At 50.8% G+C, this 14,004-nt stretch overlaps 1 protein-coding gene across 7 annotated transcripts in view; it reads right to left on the reverse strand.

Annotated features, from left to right (window-relative positions):
• Window positions 1-274: 274 nt before the first annotated feature.
• The window catches only part of ARHGAP32 (Rho GTPase activating protein 32), a 257,980-nt gene continuing 244,250 nt past the window's right edge, over window positions 275-14,004 (reverse strand). For all 7 annotated transcript variants that reach the window (XM_040616048.1, XM_040616044.1, XM_040616047.1 and 4 more), the window contains 7 exons: window positions 12,995-13,140; window positions 11,317-11,518; window positions 10,401-10,546; window positions 9,227-9,301; window positions 7,849-8,706; window positions 6,284-7,191; window positions 275-5,384 (listed from right to left, as the gene is read on the reverse strand). In XM_040616048.1, coding sequence (XP_040471982.1) covers window positions 3,132-5,384; window positions 6,284-7,191; window positions 7,849-8,706; window positions 9,227-9,301; window positions 10,401-10,546; window positions 11,317-11,518; window positions 12,995-13,140 — 4,588 coding nt within the window. In that variant the 3' untranslated portion in view covers window positions 275-3,131. The remainder of the gene's footprint in view (window positions 5,385-6,283; window positions 7,192-7,848; window positions 8,707-9,226; window positions 9,302-10,400; window positions 10,547-11,316; window positions 11,519-12,994; window positions 13,141-14,004) is intronic.

Below are 14,004 nucleotides of genomic sequence, written 5' to 3' on the forward strand. Positions count from 1 at the left end.
ATGCGGGGGGACGGCCGGGTGGTACCAGATGTTTAAGCCGTGCGCGGTAGCGACACTAAAGACTGGAGCAGACTCTGGGAAAAGCTGGTGCCCTAACCTTGCTTTGAGTTTTTGTACTTGTGGCTCAACACTGATGTACGGAAATTAGTTTGGGTTCTCCAAGAGCTTCCAGCCCGTGAAGCGCACACTGCTGTGGCTGCGTGCAGAGGGGTGGGGGGGGGCTGGGCGGTAAGTTTTCCGCTGTCTTTTTTTTTTTTTTATTCTTATTATTATATTTTAATGGAGACCTCCTTGTTCTCAAGAGGAAGGCTGTTCAGAGCAGCCATCCAGGCGCATGGGTGTGCACTTCTAGAAGCCCTTTTGGAAAGGTGCCGAACGCTTTTGTTTCCCACGGATGAGAGGGTGCTCAGCACCTGGCACTTCATCAGTGCAGCGAGCTGTGGGGCCCAGGCTCGGGCAGGAGTAGCACAAGACTGTAAGGAACAGGAATTGTCCAGGGATGGCACTTGATCTCTAGAGGGAGACGGCGGCTTTGAGCAGGAAAATCCAGAGAGGCGTTTACCAGCAGTGGGAGCTGGGTTCAGCCCCCTCGGCAGGATAGTCCTGGTTAACGTAAGGCCAAAATGGAGGTGAGGGGAGCTGCGGCAGGGGAGGGGAGTTAAGGCTTTCATGGAGAGAGAGGTCTGACCTACAGCTCTCCCTACCTGAATCCCAAAGAGCCTTGTCCCTGCTTCAACTGGAGACCTCGGCAGGTAACTGGCAGCTGTGGGGAGACTGTGCTACAGCGGTGAGGACCAGCACCAGCCCTGACACAGCTCACACCGCGGAGCGAGCACCGCCTGCATCTGGGCTGCCTTGGCGAGCTCGCACCAAGGCACCCGGGCAGCTCAGCCTTTCCTAGGGAGCTAGCTAGCAGTGGGGACAGGGCGGCCCGCAGCGTGGCTCACCTAATGGCCCCTTCCATGTGATTTTGTTAGTTTTTCCTAAGAGAAAACACTACAAAAACCATTCCCTCACAAAAAAACCCTAAACAACCCAACCCCTCTACCTGGTAATTACTCACAAGGAGACTGTGGGAACCTGGATCACAGTGCTGATTTTTTTTTTTCTTCTTTTTTTTTTCTTTCTTTTTTTTTTTTTCTTTCTAACTGCCAGATTTATTTCCGTAACATGTAAGAACAACTCTTCTAAACAAAATGCTTAAAACAACAGCATTGCACAATAAAATAGGACCATAAGGTAGTGTTATCGAAAACAGCCCCAGACAAGGCTACAAGATTAAAAGAAGCAAATAGCTAAAGACTAGTTAGCTACTAGAAGCAGATTTTCTTTATGCTTTAAAAGCCCCGAAATAGCTGTGAAAATTTTGTTCCAAACAACCATCTAAGCTCTCTTTAACAGCTATGTGCTAACTGCAGGACCTCCAGGTTTTTAATAAAACATTATATAGAGATTCGAAACGGGTAGAGAAGTTCTTTAACCACACGGAACAGGAATGGCCTTGGAACTTAATCAGTGACCATTTAAAAACTCCTAAATCTCAAGTATTGCTTGCAAGCCCTGTCTAATGAAATGGATGTGCTTTATTTATAAGGTGGGGTTGTACCGAGTCCTGGGAAGTCTGAGATGCTGCCTGGCTTCTTTTAAAATATGGAAAGCTTTTAAATACCTAGGACAACGTTATTAGCGTATTAGAGAGTGCACTGGCCTTCTGTCCCTACTGCTAACTGAATACGGTAGGAGCTACACTTGCGGTACGGGAGGCAATAGTAAGTCACAGCGCACAGAGAGCACGTAACTATTCTGTGTGTGCCACAACGTCACAGGGCTCCCCTGGCCAACACGGAACTTACAGGTTACAGAAAGCTGTGTCCTGTAGACCTCCGGTTTAAGGTCAACAGGAGCATTCCCTGATCTAAGAGCTGCAGGATCTGGCCCAGGGCAAATAATAGCTGGTCATGCAGATAACTCGGCACTTACACAGTCATTCCCAGCTGGTAAGTTAGGCTCCAATTTACAAGCTGGACATAATGCTATAGAGATCTTTTTCTGATTTTTATAGTGGTTTTTTGTTTGGTGTTTTTTTCTTTTTTTTTTTTTTTTCCCTTTTTTTTTTTTTTTTTTTTTTTTGGTAGAGAGATGATACTGTCTGGCCAGCCACAATGTGGTATTAAATCATCTGGACTGTAGATAGCCTAGCAGTAAAGAGGAATTGGCATGAGATGGGTGTGCTGTTCCCAACGGTGTGTGCACGGTTTGGTGTGTTTTTGTGTTCATTTCTTTTGGTATGAGAAATGCAAACCTGCCCTACTTGGCTTCCACAGCTGGCCTCTGCTTACAATAGAGAAATTGAAAGTAATTTGATTTCTTGTAGTCAGAAGCACCCTTGTTAAACAAGCCATTTATAAAGCGTGTTGTATTTTGAACTTTGGCTTCAGAGCCTATTCCACAGGCTTGAAGTCACGACAGGCTCCCACCCGCTTCAAAGTGATTGAAGCGGCTCCGCTATGCCTAAGCAGTAATTTTCAAGGGAGGGGCAGGACCTCTGCATTTATCAAGAAGAAAATACTTGGGAAGTTCCCCCCCCCCCTCCCCCGGCCTTTAGCCCACTCTTGCCGTGTAACCTCAGAGGGGGCAGAAGAGTGGTTCTCGCAAGGCATGTCAGGGAGCCCTAAGAAGGGAGCTAGCAGTGGGGAGGGCAGCTCACTACACACGGGGCTCGCGGGGAAACAGCTGCATGCACAGTCCGTCGTGCACAGGACCGTGGAGGCGCGGTGAGGAAGCGGTGGTAACTGCCAATGTCAAAATCCATGGAAGGAAAAGCTTTTCCTTCGCTCCCTGCCCCAACAGCATCTCTTTCAGCTCTGCCCGGCCTCTCTGGCAACGTCTGTGTGCCAACAGCCTGCCCTATCGTTCCAGTTGTCTCAAAACTACATGAAAAAGCTCTATTTCTACTACATAAAAACAGTGAGTGGGAGGCTGGTCGGGGTGGGGCTGAAGGTGGGTTTGCTTTGCTCATCGGGGCAGGGGCGGGGGTATTTTTTTTTTTTTTTCCGTCACTGAAAAAATAAAACAGTCCGCTGTCCAGCAGAGGCTGCTTAGACTCTATCCCTCCTTCCCCCCACGCCAGCTCACTCAACATGGACCTCTGTTTCAGGCCTCTGCAAACACAGCTCCGTCGGGAGGAAGGCTCCCTGGCCGAGGGCCGTGGCGTAAGTTCTACTGTGCACATGGGTAAAACTGGGGGGCGCAAACCCCCCTCCTCCAACATAGCCCCCTCTTTGGTGCTGAGGCATGGTATGGTAATCCTCCAAATTATCGTACTGGGACACCACAGTCATAGTGCTTTGGCGTTTCCCCAGGGTTTGGTATGGGTAGAGGAGGGCAGAGTCCCTCTCCATGGTTTCGGGGTGCTGCATTCTGAGGCTGTGGCTCCGTTCGGGCTTGGGCGGCGGCGCCATGGGCGAGGTGGCGTGCTCCTCTTCCTTATAGCAGTCTCTGGAGTGTTTCTCCACGGATGTGCTCGGTCTGGCTCGAGACCTCTCCAAGTCTGGCCTGTCCTCCGCCAGCCTCACCTCCTTGTGGTTCAGTCTCAGGGTCTCCTGGTTCGCCGGGATGTACTTGCTGCCCGAGTGTTGGTAACCGATGGGCTCCGAGGGCTCTGGGCCACCTTTGGGCCTGTAGTCGGGATAAGGGGGCCCGTTCTTGGGTTCGGAAGGCTGCCTATGGCTTGCTTCCTGCTGCAAGTGCGTCCTGTGTTCGCTCGTGTTGCAGCCGGGCTCGTGCATCTTCCTGTTCCGGACGCTGCTCTGCTTCTGGGGGAGGGACGGCTTCTCCGACTGCCCGTTCCCGTAGGCGCCGTGGTAGTGGGCTCTGTCCAGCTCTGCCTCAGGGTGCTGCATGTAGTAACGCTCGTCCCCCTCGGGCGTAGCCGCTTTGGCTGGGTACCTCCCCTCCTTCCCTTCTGCCACGGTGAGGAGGCCGGTTTTCCCAGGATCTGATTTGCTGCGCAAGTGAATTACATCCAGTCCTCCCAGTTCCTCCTGCAGCAGTGGGGCCACGTTATCGTACTGGGACATCACTGGCCCTTTCACTTTCTGGCGCGTGCGGCTCTCCCGGCGAATAGACTGCATGCGGTACTTCTCCATGTCCTCGAGGTCCCACGACACATACATGTGCTTGATGTCCGGTGCAGGAGGCACGTCTCTGCTGACGAAGCTGTGCTCTTTGCCTGCGAGGTGGCCGATGAGGCCACCCCGAGGGTAGGCGGACAAGCTGGGGTAGCGGTACAGGCCTTTGCTCTGCAGCCGCGAGGCGTAGGATGCAAAGTCTCGGCTGGGCAGGGGGTGGAAGGGCCTGACCCGCACGGTGCTGTAGGGGTCCAGGTCATAAAAGCTCCCATCGGCAGTGGTGTAGTAAGAGGAGCCAGAAGAGCTGGAGTAAGGACTGTAGCGGTAATGTACCCGCCCGTTCTCAAAGTAAGGCTGCAGCTGAGTTACGTGGTAGTCGGAGTGGGGCTGATATGGCTTGTACTGGTAGAGGGGCCGCGGGCAGTACACCGGCTCATCGTCTGGAGGTACCTCGGTCCGTGAAATGGGAACGGAGCGGATAGCGGAGGCGGCGGGGGTGGGGACGTGCAGCGACTGAACCCTTCGGATAGTGGGGTAGGGTGGAGCGTCCTCGGCATAGCTGGCGTTACGCAGGCCCGTTGGGCTCACGGAGGACACAAACTCTGTCCGGCTGCGAGGCTTGGAGTGGAGAGCCGAGGTGCTCTTCCCTTGGTTCGTGTAGGTGTTGTAGCGGGTGCCCGCAGAAGTGGGTGTCTCTGACCGAGGAGGGAAGGCTTGGTGCTGGTCGGGCTTGCCATGGTAGGAGATGTGGGGAGGAACGCTCTCAGGCCTGTACTGATGGATGGAAGCCGGCTTGTGATGCAGGTAGCCGTCCGGCCCAGGGGGCTCAGGGATGCTCTCTGGCTTGGGGTGCGGCACGTACACAGACTGCAGGGAAGCGTGCTTGGGTGGGGGAGGCGGTGGTGGTGGCAGCAGGGCTTCCTCCACGGAGGAGGCCAGCATGGAGGAGGACAGGAAGGTGTGATAATTGGAGTTGTTGATGGCATCCGTGTTGTTTGAGTGCATGGCGGCAGCAATTTTGCTCTCCAGTGTTCTCACAGGTGGGACAGGGGGTGTAAAGCTGTAGGAGGAGTGAGTAGGGACAGACTCGGACCGCAGGTGCAGTGGGGGAGCCCTCGTGGTCTCCCGAGGCTTCTCCAAATGGCTCTGGTGGCCCGCGGGCACAGAAGAAGAGCAGCGGGTGGTAGAACTGCTTTCTGAGACAAAACCAGGCGTGGGCTCAGGTGGCTTTTCAGGTGCGGTTGTGCCCCATACCTGTAGGGAAGAAACCAGCAGGAGTTAGAGTCAAGTGTCTTTTTGCCCCTCCTATTCTGCAGGTAAAATATCACCCACGGATTAGTTCAATTTCGGTTCTTCTGTGCCTGGTTTCTGCTTGCCGTGCAGAGCCACGGCTGCTCGCTGTAGACGAGATGTGAAGGTTCCCTTTCCCAGCAAGGGCAGCGCGGCGCCTCTGGGAGATTTCGGGACCCATCACAAAACGGGGCGCTCTGCAAATGTCAAACTAGGGACACGGGAGGAGGTGGCTGTCTCTAGAGCAGCAGCTTAACATTTTTACACAGCATCCACAGCGTTTTATGAGGTGGTCTGCTTATCAACATACTTCTCCTAATGAAAATGTACCTGGATTTAAGCTCCTCACACCCTGGTGAGCAGATCAAGTAGTGTAATACAGCAGAAATCCCTCCCTTAAGTGTGGCTACGGTGGTCGAGACAGCCTGCAGGTGTTTCATGGGTGGGTTGGATTTCTGAGTGAATGCTTCCATGTCTACCTGTCACACAAGGAACCTGACCTGCTTTATCAGAGAGGATGGTGGAAGAGAGGATGCAAAAATCCTTACCCGTTTCTGAGCACTTCTAAACTAGCGTTCCCTGTATCGGTCACCCCAGCAGACAACTAACTCCTTAAAACTTCCCCCTTTAAAGCACGGGGAGCAGGTACACTGGGATGTTTCCCAACTTGCGTTCGCTTAGGAAACCGCGCCGATTTCCTGTAGGGCCGCGTCTGTGCGGTACACGGGTAATTCCCAGTAACCCGTGAATCCCCTGCCTCTTGCCACTGGGATTTGGAATGACTGTCCCAGCGCTCGGCCTCCTACAGTTACACGTCAGCTGTGCTTGCCGTACGTGCGAGGCTGGGGGACGTGTCCACGTACCTGACTGGAACTACTCGATGCTTTGGCGGAGGCCGCTGGCACCTGTCCCATTGCTGACTGGTGATCCTGCCTCTGCGCTGGGGCAGGCTGGCTGGTGGCGGGTGGGCGCTGCGCGGCTGTGACGGCGACGTCGGCCTGCGTCGTGGCTGGGCCCGCCGGCCCGTGGCTCGGCTCGGCTGCTGTTGTCGGGATGGTTGTTAAATACGGCATTGAGGCCGGGGTGCTTTTCTCCCCAGCAGTTACGGCAGGAGGAGACTGAAGTTTGTCATCAGCTGTGCAGACAGGGATGTGGTGCCTGTCCCCAGCCATGCATGCACGGAGGTGGGGCTTATCTACAGACAGGTCTGTTGTGGGTGGTTCCCAGTCAGGCAGTGCACCTGGAGTAGGGTGGGGGGGGTGCTCCCAGTCCCCGGCATGGGAGGGGAAGTGATCTTTGTCCCCCAGTTTACCAGGATGGAAGCTGGACTGCTCCTGCTCTGCATCTCTGCTACCAGGCATGTCCCCAGGCATGCCAGTGTGGAGAGGTGGGGGGTCCTGGTTTCCAGGTGCACCTGGTGGGTGGTTCTGCTCCCCGGGTGTGCTGCTACCTTGGAAATCCTGCTCTACTGGTGCACCGGTCTGGAAGTGGAGTCGGCTCTCGGGCAGACCAGTGTACAGGTGGAGCTTGTCTGGAGCACCAGCAGAGAGATGGAGCTTTTCTAGAGCTGTGCCAGCTTCAGTCTCTCCATAATTTGTGCTTTCAGAATGAGCATCTCCTGGCCTTTTCTGAGACTGAGCGGATGCTTGCTGTGCGGACTCGGCTAACGCTAGGGCTAGCATGCGCGCTGCATTTTTCGGAGGAGGAGGAGGGATAAGAGACACAGAACTGACGGGAACAGGATCCTGGGGGGAGTCGAGGGCAACTGCTCCTAATGGGGGGAAAATCGAGAGAGAGAGTGATTTTATGTTACCCAATAAGGAGAGTGACCTAACCTTAATGACTATTATAGAAAAATAGATGCTCTCCACACTTTCACAGTGGCAGTTCCTTCTGATGTGAAACACTCTATCTTCTGTCTCACATGCAAACGCTGCTCAATAGCACAGCAGTTCATCACAAAAAGGAAAAAAACACAAGAGATTGTCTAAAGGCTCCTCTTGCATTTCTAGAGAGGTAGGAAGTAGGTAGCAGAGAATGAGATACCCTTACACAATTTTGATCATAAGGTTTTAGGCGAAAAGGTCCCTCCTTCAAGTGTTGGCAGATTTTTAATTTAAAAAAGAAAAGTCTTAGATGGTCTATTGGCTGAAATGATTTAGAAGAACATGCTATAGATTTTCACGTATGACAGGATGGGGGAAAAAAAAAAAGTGGTATACAAGGTATTATGGAAAATTATCCGAGATTTGTGTGATGTAGGGAGAAGGCAGAGGTTAAGACCTTACTGATCTGCACAGCCCTGCAAGACACTTGTGACCAGAACTGACGGGCAATCCCCTCTCCTAAAAGGCACGCAGAGGAGGACGTTTCTGAGAGCAGGTCCCCTTTGGAACTTAAAGAAAGAATGGAGGAAAATGCACTGTACCTGGCTGTGTGTGTCCAGTGGGTACAGTCTTATTCTGACTGCTTGACATTGGTCTCTCCCCTTCTTCTGGCAACTCTGGTTTGCCAGCAGCCACTAGCTGGGCATGCTGTAGCTCTTGGTGGGCTCCTTCCCCTGCTCCTGTTTCACTGTTTTTCAGGGGCAAGGACATCTGGGTGGGGGACCTGTTTGGGATTTCAGTGGTGCCAACCCCTTTGCTCCAGCTGGAAGCAGAGGAGTTTCGGGAGGTGATGGGCACTCCTCCAATCGCTTCCGACATGCGGCTGGGCAGTGCGAAGGAGACGGGTTCCGACACAGTCAGCGGCGGCGACTTGATGGGCTTTCGCCCCATCTTGGGTGAGAAGGCGTGGGGTTTGCAGGCCTTCTCCTCGGTTGGGCTCAGGTCCAGAGTAAAGAAGGGACTCATCTTCTCTTGGAAAGGGGAGACTGGCTCAGAGCTCGTGGCACTGCCTGGGGTCTGGGACTGGCTGCCTGATTCTAAATCCTTCTTTAGCAGGCTTGGCTTCTCCTTATTTATGCCAACTGACTCCAGCAGGGAGGTACTGCTGTCCAGGCACTCGGACTCTGCTTGGGGCGGGCTGCACTGGAAAGACATTGGGTCAAAATCCAGGCTGGCGACTCCGATATCCGGTGGGCTCAGGTCAACATCTTCAGCAGACCGAGGAGAAATCAGGGCAGGAACGTGAATGAGCCCCTCGTCCCCATCACTGTCATTGTCGTGGGGAAGGTTGTCGTAAGAATTGCAGCGGTTCATGTTTCCTAAGAGCTCTCCGTTGAAGGAAGCAGACAACGCATCACTACTGGACCTAGGTCTTCTGGGTCGAAACAGTTTAGACTCCCCTAGGAACGAGTAGATACACACGGGTTAGTGTCAAAATCTTCCTGTCTAGGGGGTGGTGGTTCAGTGCTGGGCTTAAAGTATCTTAAGGCAGTGCGCAAAACTCTCACCTGGTGAACTCTAAGCACAAAAGTATTGTAGTTAGTGGAAACGGTTTATTATGTTTGCTCAAACTCTTCTACAGCAGTTGCCAGGTCTGATTTAGTCTGAAACTAAGCCGCGTGCACAAGCAAAACTGGTTTAAGTGCGCTACAGACCTGAGGCTTTCTCAGAAAGCACGTTCCTTCCCGATGCTGGCTACACAAAAGCAAGGGGTTTGCTTTTTCTACCTTGGAAGGAAAACAAAGACATGAAGAGCATTTCCATCTGTGCTGGACAGAAGTAAGCTGCTTCGTTAATTAGCAAGTCCAGCTTTTACTAGAGGGGTGAAAGACCTGCCCTGTTGAATGTCTGCAGTCAGTAACGTCAAACTGCCTTTTTGAATCCGCGCGCGTTACAAGTGCAGGCACAATTTTGTCTTACCATCAACAGCGTGCAGAGAGGTAAGCGATTCTTCGCTTTTAGCTGAGCGAAGAGTCCCACTGTCTCCTCGTCCACCTAGGGGAATGCAAGCGAGACAGTGAAGAGCTGAGTTATAGAAATGGCTTGTATTTGGTTAGGTGGTGGCAGGAAAAACACAAAAGGGTTTCTAGCAACAGTACGACTGTCCTGAGAGTACCAGCTGTGCTTTTTGTGTCTTGAGGCTGGGTTTTTTTAGTTTGGCTTTTACTGTAAAGCCCTTAAAGAAGGTCCCCTTCGACCCATGAGCCTATGCTACCAGGCAAGAGGCAATTACGAGAGAGTGAGCTGGCTTTTGATGCTCATTTTACAGACTGGGGAAATGTAACCAACCAAAACGGTAACTGCTGCAGATGACAGGTCGGGAGACAACTTCCCACATCATCCTGCTACAGACTCTGTCTGGGTGTACCTGTGACAGTTGGTTGGCTCCTGCCAGCTAACAAAAACCCTTAAAAATGGTGAAGAAAGTAACATTTACACAACCTGTTTTACGAGCGCTAAACAAGTATGACTTAAGTGCTCCAGGGAGACAGTCTTAAAGGGCATTCACATAATGTGTTGGTTACACTGAAGACTATGAGGGTTATAATTTGAAAATGGCACCGGTGAGAAGATGGGATAAAAGCCCTCACTGGCTCGTGTTTAGGGATGTGTGGTGTGCTTTACCGCAAAAAAACGTATTGTTGCCATTTTAAAATTTGGAAAGAGACAGTAACCTATACAGGGCAAGGGCTGAGAAATCAGTCTACATGCACTGGATGCGGCTACAAATGGTTGTTGGACACCTTCTCTAGTTACACTAGTACAGCTTTTGGGGTGAATGTGTTTGTGGACAAGTGTCTTTACCTAGTTTAAGTGTGCATCTTTTGAGAACAGCAAAGTGATCCAGCACCATATTCTTATTTCGTCAGAAGGAATTTCTGTCTTTCAAAAGCCACTCTGAGAAACACGTTAGTGGTGTGTGCTCTAGCCTGTTTGGTTCTCGAGCTAATGTGAGAGAGTTTCAGTAAAGACAGCAGTTAACTGAAGGTGCTATGCGTGGCTCGAACGCTAGAAGGCGGTAGAAGCACGCTGTAAACATGAATTCGGCACTGCCGAATCCCCAGGTTTTTGGAAGCTGGGTTTGCACCCTTACCTGCCAGGGCTATGGCTTTCATTTCTGAGGGCTCACTGGGATTGCGCTGTAGTTTGCGTTTGGACACGGATGATGACTTTCCCAGGTTGAAGAAGGAACGCCAACTGCCAACTGGTGATTTCTTCATCTTGCTGGGCGGTCTTTTTCTGGAGTGAGAAAATAGAACAAATTATTGGAGGGGGAAGCTGGTTGTTATTAGCATTATCTGGCTTCTGCTGAAACAAGGCGTAGAAACTCTGTCTCTTCCAAATAGCTGGGGATGTCTTCATTCTTGTAGCTCAGCCCTGAAGTCTCGCTTGGTAAATTCCACCGAACTATGCAAAGCAGGTGCAATGCAGGTGAGCCAAGGCTCCGTACTTTACTGTACAGCAGTAAGGGAGGGCTTTTATGTACCTGGCAGATGCACCAGTGCTCTGAGGAACTGCGCAGCCATAAAAGGTATTCAAAAGCATCTCTTGCTCATGCTGTAAAAATCACATTCACCTCCTCCCACTGCCAGATTTAATTCCTAGTGTCATCGAGTCTGTCCAACTGCTCCACTTCGAAGGGAACCTGGATTTGTTCCAGGCGCTTAAGTCCTGAAATCTGGAAAACCCCAATGTTTCCAGGTGTTCACCCTGTTGACATTTCTATGTACGTGACTAGTACAGGCATCTACATGCATCACACACAACATGGCTTTTTATACATTTAATGATAACCCTGCTAAAAAGGAGGGAGTGGCACTGAAGTCTGGTGGACTTAGCTTGGCCATGTACCTGATGCAAGCTGAATCCTCACAGAGTCCAAAGCAGGTGGAAAATGGGCTACAATATCTTACGTAGGACCAGTGGAAGTCAGTATCGGCAAGTTTTTGCTGTAATCTAAAAAACCAAATGCAGTTCTGACACGTGCTGGAAAGGAAACTTGTCTCTACCTTTCAGATGGGAAGTCTATGACCGTGTGGAATTTCCCCTGTAAAGCTGCAGGGCCTTCTCCCACTTCTATGTATTTGCTGTCTGCCACGATGGGAGAGTTGATCTGGGCTTGTGTCCGTGCCTGCGCCTCCTCCAGCGTGAGCAGCTTTGTGGAAGGAGAGGACACCAGCAGAGACTTGGGCCGTGATAAAGAACTGTGCCCTGTAAGGAAAAACCATGGGCAAGAGGGAGAATCAGAAAACAGCAGTACAGATCAAAGCTCTGGGTCTGTGTGTCTAGGGAGGTGCTGTGTTTTTCTAGATCTTTGTTATCCCAGCCACTGAAAGATGTTGTCAAAATAGCCATTTTGTCAGAGGTATATTTACAACAAAAAGACCCACGTTCTCATATTTGAGAGCAGCTTAGGGTACTAAAAAAGCAACAAAAAAAAAAAAAGGAAGCAGGCAGGTTAGAAATCTTCACTGACATACTTTACTTATGCTTCATCTGCATGCAAAAGTCTGAATCGAGCCGTGTGTCCAGCCCTTGGTCTTTTTACAGCCTGTGCTTGTTTTTGGAGCTGAACATGTAAATCTTTGTAAAAGTAGTTGATGTTGCCTCCTGCCGTTAGGATCTGTTAAGTCAGCTTTGCTGTGCAGAGGAGGCTGCTACAGAGGAGCACGAGGAGCCTGCTGGAAGAGCAGCTGTCTTTTGTTTGCCATCGCTTACAGTGCGAGTATTTATATGATTATTCTCACATGAGTCAAGGGGTGAGGGGGAAGCATGTCCTCGCAGCAACTTCCTGGTTGGTTCCATTCCTACTGCTCTCCTTTCAGCATCACAGCTCTTGTGCAGAGTGCGCAGCGCCTGGTGCGTGTCAGCTGCAAACGCTATCTGGGGTGACGTTTGGGTTCCAGCTGTCTTTGCAATAGCCTTACCTGGGACGGCTTAAAGCAGGCGGGTACAGGTAACAAGGCACGCTCAGAAAGAGAGGCTCTTGGAAGCACGGAGGAGGATGCTGCCTTGCTGTGGCACAGTATTCCTGCACTTAGCTATGAAATAGCCTGACCCTTCTCCCTGCCAGTTTTGTGTCAAAGCACATTGAATGCGAATGACCAAGTCATTAAACAATTAGCCGAATTTACATGGTCCATTCTAAGCCTGGATAATCGTTTGGCTGGGATTCTTAGCACGCTTATCTTCCCCTGGCAGAGCTCAGCCTGCTGCGGGCTATTACTGTTCAGCCAAGGTAACCTCTGGCTCCTATTGACTTAAACTCGTCTTCCAGTAGGAAGAAAAGCTGGACTTGGAGGAACTGTGCTAGCCTAAGTAGAGGTAGGACTTGTTCAGAAGCAGGGAGCAGCAAATATACTGGAAAACCAGCTATCTGTACTCCACAGGTGGTGGGAACTAGAAGGGCAGGTTGTCAAAGCAGATGGTACACGCTTAATGCTGCTTAGGAGTAATAATAGCTCGTGGTATCCACGACTGGTTGATCTAACATGCAGAGTAAACTTTCTTCCTGGTGCAACTCTACTTGTTTTCTGAGGAACAGGTATACATACTTATGGTCTTAGAAGTCTGTCCTCTAGGTTACAGTAAAAACATATTTTAAATGTCTCTGGGGAGGCTCAGATACCCATTAAGCACCTGCTACCTCTTTTGATCAAGGTAAAGCTAGTGGAGGAAGACACGCACCTGCTCCATCACGTATGACTGAGCTGAGTTTGGAACTGAAGAGGACGTCCACGTGGTTCAAGATGAATTCCACAACTACTGACTGGATTCGCACCTCCATGAAGGCAGCTGTTCCGCTGAAGCAGGCGGACTCTATCTGCTTTGATCTGAAGAAGAGGCAGATTAAACGAAACGCTAAAAGCCAGAACACACAGCAAGGTGCGCTCCTTTGGGTAAGGCTGCGGCACGTGTTGAGCTATTGTGGCTGGTTGCTCACGCAGATGAGACTTTAGGGGCAATTAAGAGATTCTCATCAGCGTCACGCAAACGATCACACTGACTGTAGCGACTTAGATCCAGATTTTGAGTTCAGGTTTGAGTCTTACCGAAATGGCAAGAGGAACGCTGGGTCGAGGAGGAGGAGGACGTGTGGCAGACCTGGATTGAGGTAAGCGCGCTGCACACACAAAGTGGGGAGCTCTTTTGCCAGCCCATTTCCAGTACTGTGAATGGTGGCAGTTTAATGCAGTGTCATTGTACAGAGCTCACGGTGGCCTTCTAATGTGATCTGTCCCTCTAGCAGTGAGTATCTCCAACTGATCCTGCTCAGCAAGTACCCCAATATTCACAGAAGCAAACTCAAAGAAGAGATCGCTTGACTGCTCATGGGTGAAGTGCTAGAAAGGAGAAAAGGGCTTATACCCTCATTAACTGCACACAGGGGAGCCTGTGACTCGGATTTCTCAGGTTGGTAACAAAGTAGTCCAGAAATCAATACGATACAGGCCAGGGTGAGGTTTTTCTCCTTTTAAATCACACCATTAATTTTTAACTGTCCTATTACGCACATTCAAAACAAATTTTAGGCGACGGATTTATCCAAGACCATTTCCATGTTTGAATTTTTGCAGCCAAAAGCTGTCACATGAGCCTCTAAAGACATCCACTATGGGAAACTGGTGATGCCGCTGACTCAATTTTCCTGGATTATCAAGGGCACACTAGTCTCATCTACTCAGGAGAGGGGAAAT

The sequence above is a fragment of the Falco naumanni genome, chromosome 16, assembly GCF_017639655.2.
Source record: "Falco naumanni isolate bFalNau1 chromosome 16, bFalNau1.pat, whole genome shotgun sequence".
Lineage (NCBI taxonomy): Eukaryota > Metazoa > Chordata > Aves > Falconiformes > Falconidae > Falco > Falco naumanni.